We start from the raw sequence: 15,960 nt of genomic DNA on the forward strand, positions 1-15,960 counted from the left end.
TGACAAGAGCCCGCGAATTTGGCGTTTCGTCCGTACAACCATTATTCTCGGAGCTACCACGACTCGGCATCACGTAAGGAACTCGGCACAATATGGTCTGGTCAACAGCGCGAGCTGCCAAGCCTCTCTCAGCAACGGTAGCATCGGCAGCATCCACATCTTCTAGCAGGCGCTTGCCTCGGGCTACAGCATCCATGTCGTCCTCCGCCGTCTCTGGCTCTTCCTCCAACCTCACCATCCGCGCCGTCGCCGCCTTTTCCCGCAACCTCCTCCGCTTCGGCTGTCGCAAAGTCACCGTTCGAGGTCTCGAACGATTCCTCTCCCACCTGCACTCCTCCTCCCGTCTCTCCTCCAATACCGGCTTGCTAACCTACTGCAACCACATCTCGGTCCTCGACGAACCCACCATCTGGGGCTCGCTCCCCGCTTCCTCCTTTCGCAACGCCGACACCGTCCGATGGACGCTCGGAGCGAGCGATATCATGTTCACCTCTTCCCTCCTCTCCAAATTCTTCCGCAGTGGACAGTGCATCGAAACGCATCGTGGCGGTGGTATCCACCAAGCAGCGATTGATGACTCAATATCCAAACTCGATGCAGGGAAATGGATCCACCTGTTCCCCGAAGGATACGTCAACGTCAGCACGAGCACGAGATTGAGACGCTTCAAGTGGGGGATAAGTCGCATGCTGATCGAGGCGGAGAAGATGCCTGTCGTGATGCCGATTTGGATCACCGGGTTTGATAAGTTGATGCCGGAACCAAGGGATAAGCCCAAATGGCTGCCAAGATGGGGTGCGGATGTGACGATTGATTTCGGAGAACCAATATCAGATACGATCGGACCGATCATCAAGGCGATCAAGGAGACAGGCGAGGCAGCGCCTCAACATCTCCTCCCACACGAGCTGTGCCAATCCGAAACCGACGCTGAACCGCTGGCCGGTGAAGAGAACGACAGATCCATACCTACACAGGTAGCCACAACCTGGAGCACCTCGAACCTCATCCGCTCCCACGCCGATCTCAAAGGAAACAGTGCTTCGCTCAAACTCGCCCTCGCAAGATCGCAACTCGCAGCTGTGCTCCGACACCACCTCGGTCTCGTCGGCGTCGACCAGCGACGTGCGGATGGCTTCCCACATCCGGAACAAGACGGGGAACTCGTCCACACGCAATCGCTCAGATCGGCGGAGAAGCATGCTCAGAACAATGTGTTGCGCGATGGAGAGCGTAAGAAAGTCGGCGTTTGAGCAGAGCTGCGCTTCAGGTTCATTGTATACCCTTCCATCATCAGGAGATGTGTATTTTTCGTTCTAATCACTCCAATACAGAGTTCATAGTAATGCCATACAGTGTCGATGAAGGATCATAGCTTGAATACGTCCTCCTGTCTACAGCCAATCTTGGCGAGGATGCCAGAGAGCGAACCCTGACTCTGACCGTCGCGCGATTTGGAACCTGCAATGGCCTCTACCATTCCGTCAGGACCAGAGACCAGGATCAGTGTCCTTCCTGGGATCGGTTTGCCGTTCTGTGGTGACAAGAGCGATTCCAGGTGCTGTTGGGTGATCCTTGATTCGTACACCGGGATCGTGGTGGTGCTGGTCGGAGAAAGAGATGAGGTAAGGTGCAATTTTGGCTCGAGGGAGGAGCTTGCCTTGCTGAACAGTGAGGGCAGCCATGAGCGGCGGGATGATGAGCTGGGTGTGGAGGCTTTGAGAGTTGGTCCCAAGGCCGCGAGTTGGGTCGGTGACAGGGTCGAAGGTGAGGGTGACCCCGCAAGATGTTCTGCAAAGAGTGAAACAGTCACCCTGTCCTTGCTGTTCGCGGCCAACGCATGTAGTTCCGGTAAAAGCAAAGCATTCTCCAGACTCTGCGTCGCGTACACAACATCAATCATTGGTCCACCCTCCATAGCTCTCTTCCCGCTTCCACCCGTCGGTCCACCGAACAGATTCGTCACCAACTGATAAGCAGGCGTAACCCCCGTGCCTCCGACCACCATGACGATCCTTTCCGGAATCGCACCCCCCGCCACCGAATCTCTCTCGAAAGACCACGTGTCCACCGGACCTCTCACCTCCAGCTGCGGCACTGTAGGATTCGCCACCGCTCTATGCAACATCTTGCCCAGCTCTCCATCCGGATACCTCTTGACCAGCAGATCAAGTCTTTGCCTCTCCTCTGCGCTCGCGTCCTGCAGTGCGGCCGAGTACGAGCCGGGAAGTGTATCGTACAGCGGAGTGTAGGCTCGTTCGATCACTAGGCTCGGCTCTTTGATATAGACGCTTCGTATCCTGAGGGCTTTTTTCAGCTCGTCGGTTTCGCTTCCACCACTCGCCGGGAGAGAAGCTGGTAGTCCGATGTGCAGCAGTTTGTGGACCGAAGCGGAGGCTGGATCGGGGTAGTAGGCGGACAAGACCAGTGGAAGTGGGTGGTGGGTGTAGGGTTCGAGTTTGCCAGGGATCGAGGATGAGGTCGAACGCGAAGGGGTGGTGCCGGTGATACGTCCGTACAGGTCTAGTGCGTGCGGGGCGGCGATCACGATGGCTGCTGATGCGATAACGATGTTGACGATGCTCATGCCTGATGCGGAGTTGGCACGGGATGACGACGACGATGAGCGGTCGTGTGATGAGCCAGGTCCTGCTCGGAGCGGAGTGCCAGGGGATGGAGTCTCATCCTGTCGACGATGAGATGCGTGAAACGCTCGATTGCTTGGTGCGAGCCTCGTCGATGGACCGACCGCTGCGGTGCTGCATGCGCCTGATCGGACGACGACACGAGCCGTCCTTTTCATGGTTGACACTGCCATCATTCTTATCTGCTGTCAGAGCAGGCAAGGTTGGTATGGAGCAGGAGGGTTGGACAGGACGGAAGGCTGTCAGTGCTCGAAGCTCTTCGTTTGTGGAGGCTTTGGCGCCTTCAAAAAAAAGGCACGAATGTGAGATCGTTGCACAGTCGCTGCTCTTTGCTTTCCCCACGTGGCTGCTGCGCATGTGCATAACCATCATTCCACTCGCCGCGACATCTGAGCCGCTCTCCACCATCGCGACCGTCGCCTCGACTCTACAAGCCTCCGCACGGCAACGATGCGTCATCGCCCACTAGCAGTCCTGCTGCTGCTGTCGACGCTCGCATTCAGCCTTGTCCTTTACCTCCGATTCCGCAGCTACGACCTTGTCTCTGTCGGTCTCTGTCGTGTTGCGCCATTCTCTTCCTCCTGCACTTCGCCGCGCCTCACGATGTCTGCCCCATCCACATCCGAGCTGGCGACTCAAAAGGTGCATACTGCGCAACACGCTCGCTCGCGTGGTCGAGTCTCCCTGCGTATCGGCTCGATCAACATCCGCTACTCTCGAGACACCGCCTTCGACTCGGAGCAGTCTTTCCTCAACTCCATCGAAAACTTGCTCGCAGCCGCACGACTCGACACCGGACACTCCAACCCGCAATTTGCACCTCATCTCGCATCGTCATCATCTCCGTATCTGATGCAGCAGTACCACGGCGAACGAAGCTGGTTGTTGAGAGGTCCGAAGGTGGCTGACGTGGCCTTGTTCAACGACTGGGATATCTTTGCGTTGCAGGAGGTACTGGACGGACAGTATCGAAATCTTGTAGAGTGGTTGGGTGAGGAGTATGATCATGCAGGAGTGGGGAGGGATGATGGCGATCGTGCGGGTGAAGCCGTCCCAGTGTTCTGGCGGAGGGATACCTTCGAGCGTGTTGGTAATGATCACGGTGGAGTCGGACAGGATGGCGTGGAACACTTTTGGCTGTCACCCACGCCAGACAAAGTAGGGAGTGTAGGATGGGATGCAGCATTGACCCGAATGTGCACGCACGTCAGCCTGCGCCTTCTGGCAACGCGCGAGATCATCCACATCTTCTCGACGCACTACGATCATCAGGGTGTGGTGGCTCGTGCAAAGTCGTCCGAACTCATCGTCGATCGCGCTCGCGCAGCTTCCGATCACACGAAAACCTTATCCCCTTCCTCGGAACCACTGGTAGTACTGATCGGAGACCTCAACAGTCCCCGGAACGAGGGTAGCTGGTCGACCCTCGTTTCACCTCATTACGGATTGGAAGCGAATTCTTCGGGTGCGACGTTTCTCGACACTGCTCTGTCGGTGCCCACGCGAAGGACATCGCCGTTGTTGACGGACAACGAGGATCCGATTCGATCCGAGTACGCTTCCGGTCGCAGACTCCCGCCACATGCCGAGCGAGGGGTGGGAAGCGGAGGAGGTGTGCTCTCAGAGCCCGTCGGACCACTGCGAACGTTCACCGACTTTCAACCTTCGCCCAGAAACGCCATCGACGATCGGATCGATTTCATCATGCTCCTCGACAACGATGCCGTACACGACGAGACGAGAGCCGATGCAAAGTTGGATCATTCCACCTCCAAACCTCCACCACAACCGAGAGGAGAGAGGCTGAACAACAACGAGGCCAAGTCGCAGGAAGAACAGTCAAGGTGGAGAATACGAACCTTCGGAACCCTACCCAACTGGAGCGAAGGTGACGCCGGATTCCTCATATCTGACCACCGTCCCGTCACAGCCAGGATAGAGAGGTTCGTGCCACTGTCACACTAAGTCATTCACATCGATGGAACGACGAATACCGTCTCAGAAAACCCCCTACGATCAGCCCACGTTTGATAGACACACGACAGGTGAAAGACTGACAACGATTCAAATGCTAGAGTACAGAGATGAGAAAAAAAAAGAAGAGACCTGAAAGAAACCATGAAAGACGAAGATGAGAAAGGAAGAACAAGACATAGGGAGACCGACAGAGACATACGCGGGTTGCCGCTGAAATGCTGTCTGCAGCTCTGAATAGCGGACGAGGGAAGGTGAGATGCAGTTGCGGAGGTGGGATGGAGAATTCGAACCACGCTAATCGAAGTCATCGTCTGACCCCGCAGAAAGCCTGTCAAGGCTGCGATTGTCGCAACGCCCGGGGAGGTTCCACATTGTGGGGACAGCGACGGTACGGCGAGTGTGCGGGTCGAGTGCTCTCCCTTGCAACCTCCGATGGGAGAAGTCAATCGCAGGATAATGTCATTCCATCCTCTCTGTACCACAATGCGGTGGCAGGATGCGGAGCTGTAGCTGTCGGCCGTGCCTCAGGCGAGTGGCCACGTATCGGAAAGGGGTTGAAACGGGAAAGAGAGGCAGGCGAGGGATGGATAGGATGCACGAGCTCACTTGTCCTTCTTTTCCTTCTTGTCCTTCTTCTTCTTTTCCGACTTGGGCGTCTCGATACCTGCCGCGGCGGCCTCGGCAGCCTTCTTTTCCTTCTTCTCCTTCTTGCGCTTCTTGCGCTCCTCTTCGGTCTCGCCGTCTGTTGCGGCTCCTGGCGTCTCTTCGAGTTTTCGCTTCTTGCTGTCGCTGTCGTCCTTCTTGGGTGTGACGGGTGCGACAACGGCAGCGGCAGCAGCGACCTGATCGGCATCCGAAGTAGCAGTAGCAGGAGTAGCAGCAGCATCAGAGTAGTCGACGTACTCCTTGTTCCACTTGTCCGGTGTGACGCCGTTGATGGCCTTGCCGTGCTTGTCGAGCTTGCCGGTCTTGATCATAGCCTTCTTCTCCTGCGCCTTGGGGCCGAGACCCCATCGTCGTGGGTAGGTGTCGCGCTCCATGATGCAACGCTTGACCTTGGCAACCACGCCATGGTCGCACGTGGAGAGATCGACGGTGGACATCTGTGCGATGGCGAGCGCGATGGCTTCACCCTTTGTGGTCATGAGCACGACCTCCTCGTGCACCTCAATGTCCTTCTCGTATCGCAGCAGACCGGGAATCATGAGCTTGGCGCCATAGCAGACGGCATTGACGGCCGAATCCTTGACGACGATGCGCTTGTAGCCGGTGAGCAGTGACTCGAGAGGGCGGATGACGCGGCGAAGGTAGGACTCGTCGCGCTGGTTGTCGTAGAGCCACTGAGCATCGAGCACATCGTGCATGCTGACAATCGAATCGCTCTCCGACAGAGCACCGGAGCGCACACGGCGGAGCTCCTGCATGTGACCACCAACACCGAGCAAGAGACCGAGGTGAACGCAGAGGGTTCGGATGTAGGTTCCGGCTTCGCAGCTGACCCAGAAGACGGCGAGGTGGCGGTCGTTGTCAAACTCAATCAGCTTGGACTCGTAGATGGTTCGGATACGCAGCTGACGCTTGACGGCCGAAATGAGAGGTGGGCGCTGGAAGAGCGAGCCGGTCAAGGTCTCGATGGCGCGAGGAAGCTTCTTGGCGTCCTCGAGCTTGTCGTGGAGTCGAAGCACAGCAACATACTCCTTACCGGCACCCTGCTGCGACTTGACCAGACGGGTCGCACGGTCGATGCAGACAATCAAGCATCCCGTCACCTTGGGGTCGAGAGTACCACTGTGGCCGGTCTTTTCGACACGGAGAATGCGACGCAGCCACGAAACAACTTCGTGCGATGAAGGGTTGGAGGGCTTGTCGAGGTTGATGACACCAGACTTGACGTAGCTCTGCAGGTCACGCTTGAGCGGCGAGCAGCCGTGGGGGATGGGCGTAAAGTGAGAGCTGCGAACAAGCAGCTTGTCGTAGTTCTTGAGCAGCAAGGGCCATTCCGAAGTGTTGAGCTTGGGACCCGAGTTTTCGGGCTTGATCATAAAGTCGCCCTGTTCCTGCGCCTCGGCGACCGAGGTACCGAGTGGAAGAGACATGTCGGGCAATCGTCGAGCGAGTTGGTGAAAGTGAAGAGGCGGATGATGAAGGGATGACGATGGTGGAGCAGCTTGATCGCGATCAGACAGCGCTCCAGTGAGCTGTTTGCTCTTTTTTTCTGCGCAGCAGTCGTCACACCAAAAATTCTTCCACTCTCTGAAATCACACAAATCACATCTGGTCAAGAAGGAAGCCGAGCTGGATGACTTGTGCTGACCAATTCACTCTCGAAAGCAACTGTTGTAGGGACATCAAGCTCTAACAAAGGCGTGAGTTTTGCCGCTTATGAGACACACGTGATCTGAATACGAAATTATGTCTTCATTTCGAGGTTGTCTTCTGCCAAATTGTAATCCGTCATGGAAACTTTGAATTCAAACGACCGCGAAAACGAGAAAAGAGGAAAAAGTTTCTTGAGCCAGCAGGCGGCTCTCCAATTGCTCTCTGATGCGCGCGAAGAAAGAGAAGAGCCAGAGGGACCAGACAGACATGATCTTTAGGCTGCCGCCGAATTGCTTCCTCTTCCACCTCCTCACCATCTCTACACCTCGCTTTGCTGACATCACCAGTAGGCTTTCTCATATCATTCAAAATGGCTGTTCAGAAGACCACCAAGGCTAGCGCCAAGCAGGGCAAGACCGCCCACAAGTTCTTCATCGACTTCTCCGGCCCCGCCAACGACGGTATCCTTGACGCCGCCGCTTTCGAGAAGTACCTGCACGACCGCATCAAGGTTGACGGCAAGGCCGGCAACCTCGGTGACCACGTTCAGATCACCCGTGAGGGTAAGTATTGAGTTCCGAGGAATGGACGGGAATAAGGAAGAAGGACGTGGAGCAAGGACAGGCAAACATGGAGTGGAAGAAGAAAGTTCCGATGATGATCAGTGCAACGAAGGAACAATTATCAGCACGACAGAGAAGGCGCCGTTTCATCTGCGGACGTCCATCATGACAATCTGATTGTTGGAAGAGGGTCGCACACAGAAGGCAACAGAGGCTATTCTCTCTCGTAGCGATGATCTCTAGTTAGTTCCACCTGCATGCGTTCGCCTACATCCAGGCTTCGGCACGTTTCACTTTTCGGATCATTGTCTTTCTTGCTTTCTAGGCCTCCTTTTGCTCGCCGCCTCGCTCTGCTTCCAACTTCCCATCCATTCCCTTTCCTCTTCAAAGGTCGCATCGCGCACTCGAGTCGGAGATGGCTGACTCAAGCTCTCTCGTCCTCGATATCGACCTTTGCCGTTTTGTCTTTTTGCAAACGTTTGGCGCACTCATTTTGGATTCACAGGTGAGGGCAAGATCTGGGTCAACACCAACGTTGCCTTCTCGAAGCGTTACCTCAAGTACCTCACTAAGAAGCACCTGCGCAAGCAGCAGCTTCGTGACTGGCTCCGTGTCGTTGCCACCTCCAAGGACGGCTACGAGATCAAGTTCTTCAACGTCTCGTACGACCAGGAGGAGGCCGAGAACTAAGCGTCTCGCCAGTGTGGTCCCACGCTAGGTGAAGCTTTTGTGTCGCGGGTTTCGTCGTCAGAGTTTTCTCGGTCTCGTCGATTGTTGCAATCTGTACATGTAGCCTCGTATGGCAGATGAAATTTTGAACGACGACCTGTTCAAAAGCCGGGAAAACGGGAGCTTCGACTCTCAGACCCGGCACCCCTTCTACATCATTCGCCTGCTGCTGAATTGTCTGTGTCTTCGATGAGACTGAAGATGGCCTTCGTTGCGAACATCAGGTACAGAAGGAACAGCCTACACACTGATGTCGGCGAGAAGATCCTTCGCAGGAGGCCGAAAGATGTTAGACCGGGACAACAGCTTGTCTTGAATTAACGACAGCCCGGTGGATAGCCGCGCTGCTGCAGGGCTCACGTAAAAAAGCAACGCCGGGCAAGCTGAGAGACCCTTACAGCCTTTCTCAGGCCGAAGAAGCTGACTCTTTCAATGCCGCCAGTCTTGCGCGCAGCACCAGCGATTGCCAAATTAGCCGGGTGCGGCGTTTCTCCTCCACCCGAAGTATAGCATACCGCAGCTGCCCTGTGCACAACTCTCTCGATCCTCTCGGTAGGCCCTTTGATGCCCACCCTCCACCACGTCCTCATCGAGCCGCCCTGCACCGAGCGCGAGGTTCATCGTTCGCGCCATTCAACAGCTCATTTCAGCATTGGCATCGACCCTACACACGCAGCCATTTCCATCGAGGCACTGCGAATCTGCCTGATAGATTGGCGTGGTCCTCACCGCCGCTGCAAGAATGTCGGGCCGGCGAGCTTACGCCAGAGATGGCGAGATCGACGATGATCTGAGCGAAACTCAGGCCCAAGACGAGATCTTCATCGACGACAACAGCGACTACATCGACGCCAACGACAGCGAAGAGGGCGAGGATTTGCTCCTTCAAGATGCTTTGGAAGAGATGGTCGCCCAAGCGGAAGCGCGAGATTCCTTCGGCACCCAATTCGATGACGATGACGAAGACTCCGAGTACATCCCATCAGACGAAGACGTGTACCAGGACCTCATTCAAGATGCCGGTGGCCTAGAAATCGAAATGGCGGACGACGATGACGAGGATGAGGACGATGACGACGACGACGAGCAAGATGATGATGATGATGAGCCGTCCGGGAGAAGAGGACAGAGCATCACAATCGATATTCGCGAGCTCCTGCGCGCGCATCTTGCAGCCTCCAACGAGGAGGGAAACACGGAAGACATTGGAGAACTCAACACAAGAGAGTCGATAACGAGGGCACTCAACAGCATCGGTATCGCAGGCTTGCAACGTCTTCTCGCTGCTGCCACCGGAGGAGCAGTCCATGAGGATGACGACGAGATGGAAGATGACGACGATGACGATGACGACGATGAAGACAATTGGTATCACATGGCTCGCTCATCACAGATGGCCGACTTCTGGGAGCCCACTACAACACCTATCCGATCAGGACAAGAGCTCGCCCTTAGCGGCGAATTCGGTCGTCAACCCAAGCGTCCCCTCGATGCGTCACCCTCCGCCTTTGCAGAAAGCAGCAACATGTCCGACCTTCTATACCAACGCAAATACGCCCGTCGCCGCATAGCCAAGGCAGACATGGCTTCGTTTGTGCCCAACACCAACGGCACCATCGTCGCATCGTATCCGGCGCGCGTCTACTGCGGACAGTACTCTCAAGACTCTTCCTTCTTTTACACCTGCACGCAGGATTTCCGTGTCCATATGTACGACACTACCGTAGCAGGACCAAAGACCGTCCAGGTGCACGACGATGGACCAAGGCGTGTCCGCAATAGCTGGTTCTTTAGCTCCATGGGCACGACGCAGTATACATCGCTCAACATGACCAAAAGTATCCAAGGCAGGCAGGGCAACTGGACCATCACCGACGCCAATCTGAGCCCGGACAACCAGTGGATGATCTACTCGAGCATCACACCGTTTGTGCATCTCGTGCCCACAAAGCAGCACTTTGAGTCCGGGGGCAGGACGCCGAGCGATAACCAGGTCATGCTTGACTTTAGCAACACCGGAGACGACGACACTGGGGTAAGATGGCGCTCAGCGGTAAGAGCTTCCTCCTTCACTTTGACGCGGCTTCGCACCCGTCTTCGTTGCATTTGAACGAATCGACTGGCTCACACATCCTTGCTCTTTTTTTTTGCTGTCACAGATCTGGTCGATTCGCTTCTCTGGCGACTCGCGCGAGATCGTCGCTGGTGCCCACTTTGGCGACATTTACGTCTACGACATTGAAGCTCGTCGACGTGTCCTTCGAGTGGAAGGTCACTCGGACGATGTCAATGCCGTCGCATTCGCCGATGCTGCGTCTTCCAACGTGCTCATCTCGGGCTCGGACGATTCGTTTGTCAAAGTGTGGGATCGTCGCTCGCTATCGGGTGGAAAGCCGGCGGGTGTGCTGATGGGTCATACGGAAGGTGTCACCTACGTCTCGCCGAAAGGCGACGGTCGATACTGCATCTCGAACGGCAAGGACCAATCGTGTCGATTGTGGGACCTCCGCATGATGCACAGCTCGTCCAAGTTTGACCGCATGACGCACCTCGACTACGGCTTGAGAAATTGGGACTACCGGAACATGTCGTACAGACAGCCGCGCTACCAGGCGCATCCGCAGGATTGTTCGGTGATGACGTACCGTGGTCATGCGGTGCTCAAGACGTTGATCCGATGTCACTTTTCGCCTGCCGAAACGACGGGTCAGAAATACATCTACAGTGGCAGTGCCGACGGCAAGATTCACATTTGGAACCTCGACGGCACCGTTGCGCAGGTTCTGGATCGATCCAAAGTACGACCTCTGTATGCAGAGAAAGATCCTTCCAACCAGATCCACGCCTACAAAGGCCCAGGAGGGGACGACAACGAAGAATCCGACGACGACGACGCCGACGTCTTCCGCGAGCCAGGCCTAGCCTCAGACCCATCGTCACCGCCACTGCCGTGGTTCAAACGCAAGCATCCACGCCGACACGCTTCGGCCGCCAACAGCGGCTTTGACAATCCACTCGCGAGCGGAAGAGGCGGAAGAGCAGGGAGGGGACACAGAGGGACAGGTGGCGGTGCGGCGTGCACGGTGCGAGACGTCAGTTGGCACCCGCAGGAACCGAGTCTCATGTCGACGGCCTGGGACGGAAACGACGGTGATTCGGGAAGCATCGCCAAGCACGAATTGGCGGATTGGTCAAAGAGACACATGACGTTGGAGGATGTGCAGGCGCAGATGGCGCTCGAAGCTCAAGGGTGAGGTCGAAACACGGCTTGATTTCGATCACCGCACAGACTGTTCGCTTCACTCACGCAGTCGACCCCAGACTATGTCTTGACATTCGTAATTGCATGCACATCCTCCTCCATCTCTACTTGTTGTCACTCCACCCAGCCAATTCAACAACAAAGCTGGCGCTGAGCCTGACAAACTGCATCAAATGATCAAAGCTGAACTCTGGATAGTCGAACGTGTCCTGTGTGGTATGGATCCTCTTCAAGTTCGAATTCTCAAACGTGGCTTCGATAGCGAAAGCGCTGTCTGCGCCGATCTTTGTCCAGCTGGCGTGATCCGAACCGGCGTAACCGAGTTTGGTCTGTGTGTAACCGATGTCGAGGTACTCGTCTACGAGGGAGGCGATGAAGGTCGTGAGAGGCTGGCTGACAAAGTCGCTGACGAGGCCTACGGTTTCTTCGGTGCCGGATTTGACGAAGGCGGTCATGTCCTGCTGCAGCATGGCGTGGACTTTGGTGTTGGCGCGTTCATACGATTGTGCGACGGCTTGCGATCCGAGAAGACCGCCTTCTTCGGCGGAGTACCAGTGGAACTCGACGTCCGATTCGGGTCGCCAGTCCGACTTGAGCAGCACTCGCAGCGCTTCGATGATGGTCACGGTTCCAGAGCCGTCGTCGTCAGCGCCGGGTGCGGCGAAGAAGGGAAAGAGGTTGGTGGAGTCCTGGTGCGCACCCAGGATCGTAACGCCTTTGGAAGCGGTGAGGGTGGAGTTGGTTCCCTTGATCTTGAGCAGGATGGAGTTCTGGCCCCAAGGGTGGGGAAACTCCTGCACTTTGATGAAAGAGTAGTCTTTGACCAGATCCGAGACGGTGCGGAAGAGCCAGGCTTGGGATTTACGTCCGGTCTCGGACTTGTAGTAGCGCGTGTGGAACGAGGTGAACTTGGAGAGGTGGGCGCGGGGACCGTCTTGCGAGATGTGTTTGAACACGGACTTGAGCGAAGACTGGTGGTGCAGCTTGGTCGGGAACTTGGTCGAGTCCTTGAGGAGAGACGAGGAGGATCCTTCGGATTGAAGTCGAGCAGCGTTGAGCTGTCCGAGATCGGGCGTGTCCGTCAGGTCCATAAAGTGAATTCCTCGGTACCACAGCAGCTGCTTGCCTAGCTCGGTGGTCCAGTACGGCTCTTCTGTAGCAGAGGTCTGCACGAGACGGGCGGCAAATGCGTCTCGGAAGGACGAGGTGAGGCCACCAAAGAGCGAACCGGCGAACCCGCCCGTAGAGACGACATCGTGGATGGTGCCGTCGATGGGCAAAGCAGAGACCGAGGTGAGTGCAACTGCAACAGCCGCGATGGGGATGGTGAGCTTCATTGCGAAGGGAAAGCTCTGTCTTGAGGTCGAATGTAGAAAAGAATGGGTGGTGGTGGTGATGGTGGGTGACTCGCCTACCCAAAGCAGACAACGACCGGCTGAGCTTGGGCCGCTGCCGCATCCGTGTTGGTGGAGGTTGAACTGCGTTGGGATTTGCCGTTTGCTCGCATCAGAGCAGTCACAGCCAAACGAGCAATCGGCGTCAAATGACGATCTTCAGGGTCTCTTTTGCGCGCTGCTGCCCCTTTCGCTCAGATTAGCAATTCCCAAGACCTAACAACCTTCAGTGTACCCTTCTATCTAACAAAATTGTTCGGCTTTGGCCGAAAGCGACTTTCCACCGACCGGTGCTTTCAGATTGCCGTCGGCGGCCATCAGTCGTTGATGTCCGACCTAACAAATCTGTTCGGCTTTGGCCGAAACCGCGAACATGGTATGACACTGCACATCATGTTCAAGATGCTCGCCCACTCATCCTTGCGATGGTGGATCTAACACTGTGTGTCGGAATTGCACCGCTACGATGAAGAACTTCGAGGAGGTTGGTGATCCGAAAAATGGTTTTTTCGATGACCCTTCAGGGAAGTTCTTGCTTACGATGAAACCATTTTTTTAACGGAGACCCTCAAATCGATGTACGAAACAACCTAACATTTTCGTTCGGCTTTGGCCGAGCCTATAAGTGCTTTCCGTTCAACTCGGAATGGAAAACAGGATTCCGAGTAACTCACTACTGATGCTTTCGTTGGCCTCACACACTCGTCGCTCGTTCGAAGCAATCTGACTCACGACCGGAAGGTACGCCAGACAGCAGTGACGGCCGAACTCGGCACGGTGGCATTGAGGAGACTGTACATCTAGAGCAAACGCATACCCGCCGGCCCACCCTCGGTCTCCTTCCTGCCCTTCTCGGCCTTTGCCTGCTTCTTCTTTTCGCTGGCGAAGGCCTCCTTAGTCTTCATCTTGCGCTGCTTGCGCTCCTTCTTGTTGGCCTTGAACGCCTCTTTGCGCGCCTTGCGGTCCTCCTTGCTCTCGTTTCGATCGCGTTTGGCGGTCACGGCGATGGTCGACATGTGTCGTGCCAACTCGCCGCCTTCTGTTGCGTCGGAGTCGTACTCGGAGCCGTCGTGCTTCTCGCCGTCTTCCGTGTCGGAGCCAGAGTCGCTGCCTGAGGGTGGTCCGCGTCCGTCGTCGTCGTCGTCCTCTTCGTTGACACCGTTGAGCGAGGAGGAAGTCTTCTTCTTGCCGTTGACGCCGCGAGGTTTCGAGTAGCCGACAATTTCGGGGAACCCGGTGCGTGGATTGATGCGAATCTTTGGCAGTCGCTCTTCGTCGTTGAGGAAAGCAGAGGCCGAGGGACGTTGACTGGTGTAGCTTGTCATGCTCGGTGCCATGCCGTTGCCCAGCATGGTGCGGTTGACGGCGCTACCACCGGCGACGCTGCCTGGGCGGAAGGCGGACGCATTGCTTCCTCCAAACACGCTCTCCTTGGCCGAGATGGTGCGAGGGTGGTTCTCCAGGTTCGTCTTGGTAGACTGAATCGACTCCACGTCCCACTTTTCTCGCATGTGACTTCGCGGTATCGGATCGACAATCTCCTCGTCGGGCGATTCGTAATCCTCGTACTCGCCCAGATCTCCTGCTCCCTTGCCCTCGTCGTTGTCCTTTCCTGCCCACTCACGTCCGTTGATGCGCGCCTTACCGAGCGCCTGACGGAGGATGGTGAGCTTCTCGACAGAGGTGGAGTCGACACCACCGAGCGCTTCGCGGAGTTTGCCATGCTTTGTTTCGTACTTGGCGAGGAAGTCGTCCATGATCCCCTCAAAGTCTTCGCGCGTCACCGGTTCGCCTGCCTCGTCTCCGTCCGAATCGACAAACTCCTCGTCTTCGAGCGCCTCGAGGGATGGATCGAAATCTTCGCGAATTCCATATTTGCGTCCGAGCTGAGCGAAGCGGTCGTCGAGATCAGAGAGACCCTTGTTACGGAACATGGCGGACGAGCTCATCGACCAGGCGGTGCTTCCACCGCCGATCGAAGGGGCTTTGGTGCTCGCTGCTCTCCTTGCTAGCGCACCTGGTCGACCTTTCTTGCCGATCGCAGAGCCTCCTGCCGTGTACATGGTTCCAGCTCTGGATCCACCGCGCAGAGATGCAAGCTGATCCCGATCTTCCTCGTCTTCGTCATCTTCTGCGCCATCGTCCGACGCCTGTCTGCTGTTGCGAGCGAGCTGCTGCTGCTGCTTGAAGAGGGCCACTCTTGCTTCGAGCGACATGTTCTCCACACCATTCTGCTCGAGCTCCTTCTGCGCTCTTGTCGCCGCGTCCGCATAGATCGCTTCATCTCCCTCTGGCGCTTGTTCTCTCCACTGATCCTCTTCTCGTACCACGCCATCCCATTCACCATCGTGCACGACCTCACCGAAGAAGTCGTCGTCCAAGTCATCGTCCACGAACGCCTCGTCGTCAAGCGCTTCCAACGCTTGTCGCAGATGTGGATCCATATCCGGCTGGAAACCTTGCAGAGATGGTTCGACTGCAAGATGCGAGGTGAAGCTGAACGGCATCTCCTTCTGCGATGGCAGCACGGACGCCGGCAGATTCAATCCTGGCTGCTTCTTGCCTAGGTCGTCGCCTTCTTTCAACGCAAAGCTCTCCTTTCCCTTGCCTTTCGCCTTCCCATTCGCATCTGATGAGACGAGGATGGTATCCACCGTCTCGTCGACATTCTCGCCTCCCCTCTTGACATTCTCGTCATCGTTGATGGGTCGAAGATGCTGCATGTAATCGTACTCTGTATCGTCAAAGTAGATACCGTAGTTGGCCGCTTCGCCGATGTTCTGCCTGATAGGCTTGCCAAACTTGTCGCGAATGACGGTGGCATCCGCTTCGAGCTCTGCGCGAGTCTTTCCCTTTGCGCGCGACTGGTTAGCTGGATCATAAGAGAGAAGCACGTGTGAACCAGCGTCGGGATCGTTGATGAGAGGATCGCGCTGCGATCGATGCACCAGCTGGAAATGCTGAGCATTGTCGGAACGCCATATTGACTTGTTCTTGGTCTTTGATTTGGCCGGCATGATGGGCTATGTGGGGGATGGGCGGGTGATCCTCTCAAGCTGCTGTACGGGTGA

General features: G+C 56.2%; 8 protein-coding genes across 8 annotated transcripts; 4 read left to right on the top strand and 4 right to left on the bottom strand.

Annotated features, from left to right (window-relative positions):
- Nucleotides 1-194: 194 nt before the first annotated feature.
- On the top strand, nucleotides 195-1,253 carry PHSY_007039 (hypothetical protein; the record flags this gene model as incomplete). The annotated part of the gene is made up of 1 exon (XM_012337635.1): nucleotides 195-1,253. One exon carries the CDS (start codon nucleotides 195-197, stop codon nucleotides 1,251-1,253), a length of 1,059 nt encoding a protein of 352 aa, XP_012193025.1.
- Nucleotides 1,254-1,369: 116 nt separating this feature from the next.
- Nucleotides 1,370-2,821, bottom strand: PHSY_007040 (NADH-cytochrome b5 reductase 3; the record flags this gene model as incomplete). The annotated part of the gene is made up of 1 exon (XM_012337636.1): nucleotides 1,370-2,821. The coding sequence occupies one exon, from the start codon at nucleotides 2,819-2,821 to the stop codon at nucleotides 1,370-1,372; it is 1,452 nt and encodes a 483-aa protein (XP_012193026.1).
- A 274-nt stretch (nucleotides 2,822-3,095) lies between these two features.
- Nucleotides 3,096-4,610, top strand: PHSY_007041 (potential Endonuclease/Exonuclease/Phosphatase; the record flags this gene model as incomplete). Its single annotated transcript, XM_012337637.1, has 1 exon — nucleotides 3,096-4,610. One exon carries the CDS (start codon nucleotides 3,096-3,098, stop codon nucleotides 4,608-4,610), a length of 1,515 nt encoding a protein of 504 aa, XP_012193027.1.
- A 614-nt stretch (nucleotides 4,611-5,224) lies between these two features.
- PHSY_007042 (likely snoRNP-associated pseudouridylate synthase) lies at nucleotides 5,225-6,664 on the bottom strand (the record flags this gene model as incomplete). The annotated part of the gene is made up of 1 exon (XM_012337638.1): nucleotides 5,225-6,664. The coding sequence occupies one exon, from the start codon at nucleotides 6,662-6,664 to the stop codon at nucleotides 5,225-5,227; it is 1,440 nt and encodes a 479-aa protein (XP_012193028.1).
- Nucleotides 6,665-7,311: 647 nt separating this feature from the next.
- On the top strand, nucleotides 7,312-8,194 carry PHSY_007043 (ribosomal protein L22; the record flags this gene model as incomplete). Its single annotated transcript, XM_012337639.1, has 2 exons — nucleotides 7,312-7,504; nucleotides 8,010-8,194. 2 exons carry the CDS (start codon nucleotides 7,312-7,314, stop codon nucleotides 8,192-8,194), a joined length of 378 nt encoding a protein of 125 aa, XP_012193029.1.
- Nucleotides 8,195-8,975: 781 nt separating this feature from the next.
- On the top strand, nucleotides 8,976-11,487 carry PHSY_007044 (hypothetical protein; the record flags this gene model as incomplete). The annotated part of the gene is made up of 2 exons (XM_012337640.1): nucleotides 8,976-10,268; nucleotides 10,393-11,487. The coding sequence occupies 2 exons, from the start codon at nucleotides 8,976-8,978 to the stop codon at nucleotides 11,485-11,487; spliced, it is 2,388 nt and encodes a 795-aa protein (XP_012193030.1).
- Nucleotides 11,488-11,599: 112 nt separating this feature from the next.
- PHSY_007045 (aminopeptidase) lies at nucleotides 11,600-12,832 on the bottom strand (the record flags this gene model as incomplete). The annotated part of the gene is made up of 1 exon (XM_012337641.1): nucleotides 11,600-12,832. One exon carries the CDS (start codon nucleotides 12,830-12,832, stop codon nucleotides 11,600-11,602), a length of 1,233 nt encoding a protein of 410 aa, XP_012193031.1.
- An 857-nt stretch (nucleotides 12,833-13,689) lies between these two features.
- PHSY_007046 (cytoplasm protein) lies at nucleotides 13,690-15,906 on the bottom strand (the record flags this gene model as incomplete). Its single annotated transcript, XM_012337642.1, has 1 exon — nucleotides 13,690-15,906. The coding sequence occupies one exon, from the start codon at nucleotides 15,904-15,906 to the stop codon at nucleotides 13,690-13,692; it is 2,217 nt and encodes a 738-aa protein (XP_012193032.1).
- Nucleotides 15,907-15,960: the final 54 nt, after the last annotated feature.

The sequence above is a fragment of the Pseudozyma hubeiensis genome (assembly GCF_000403515.1).
Source record: "Pseudozyma hubeiensis SY62 DNA, scaffold: PHS68, whole genome shotgun sequence".
Lineage (NCBI taxonomy): Eukaryota > Fungi > Basidiomycota > Ustilaginomycetes > Ustilaginales > Ustilaginaceae > Pseudozyma > Pseudozyma hubeiensis.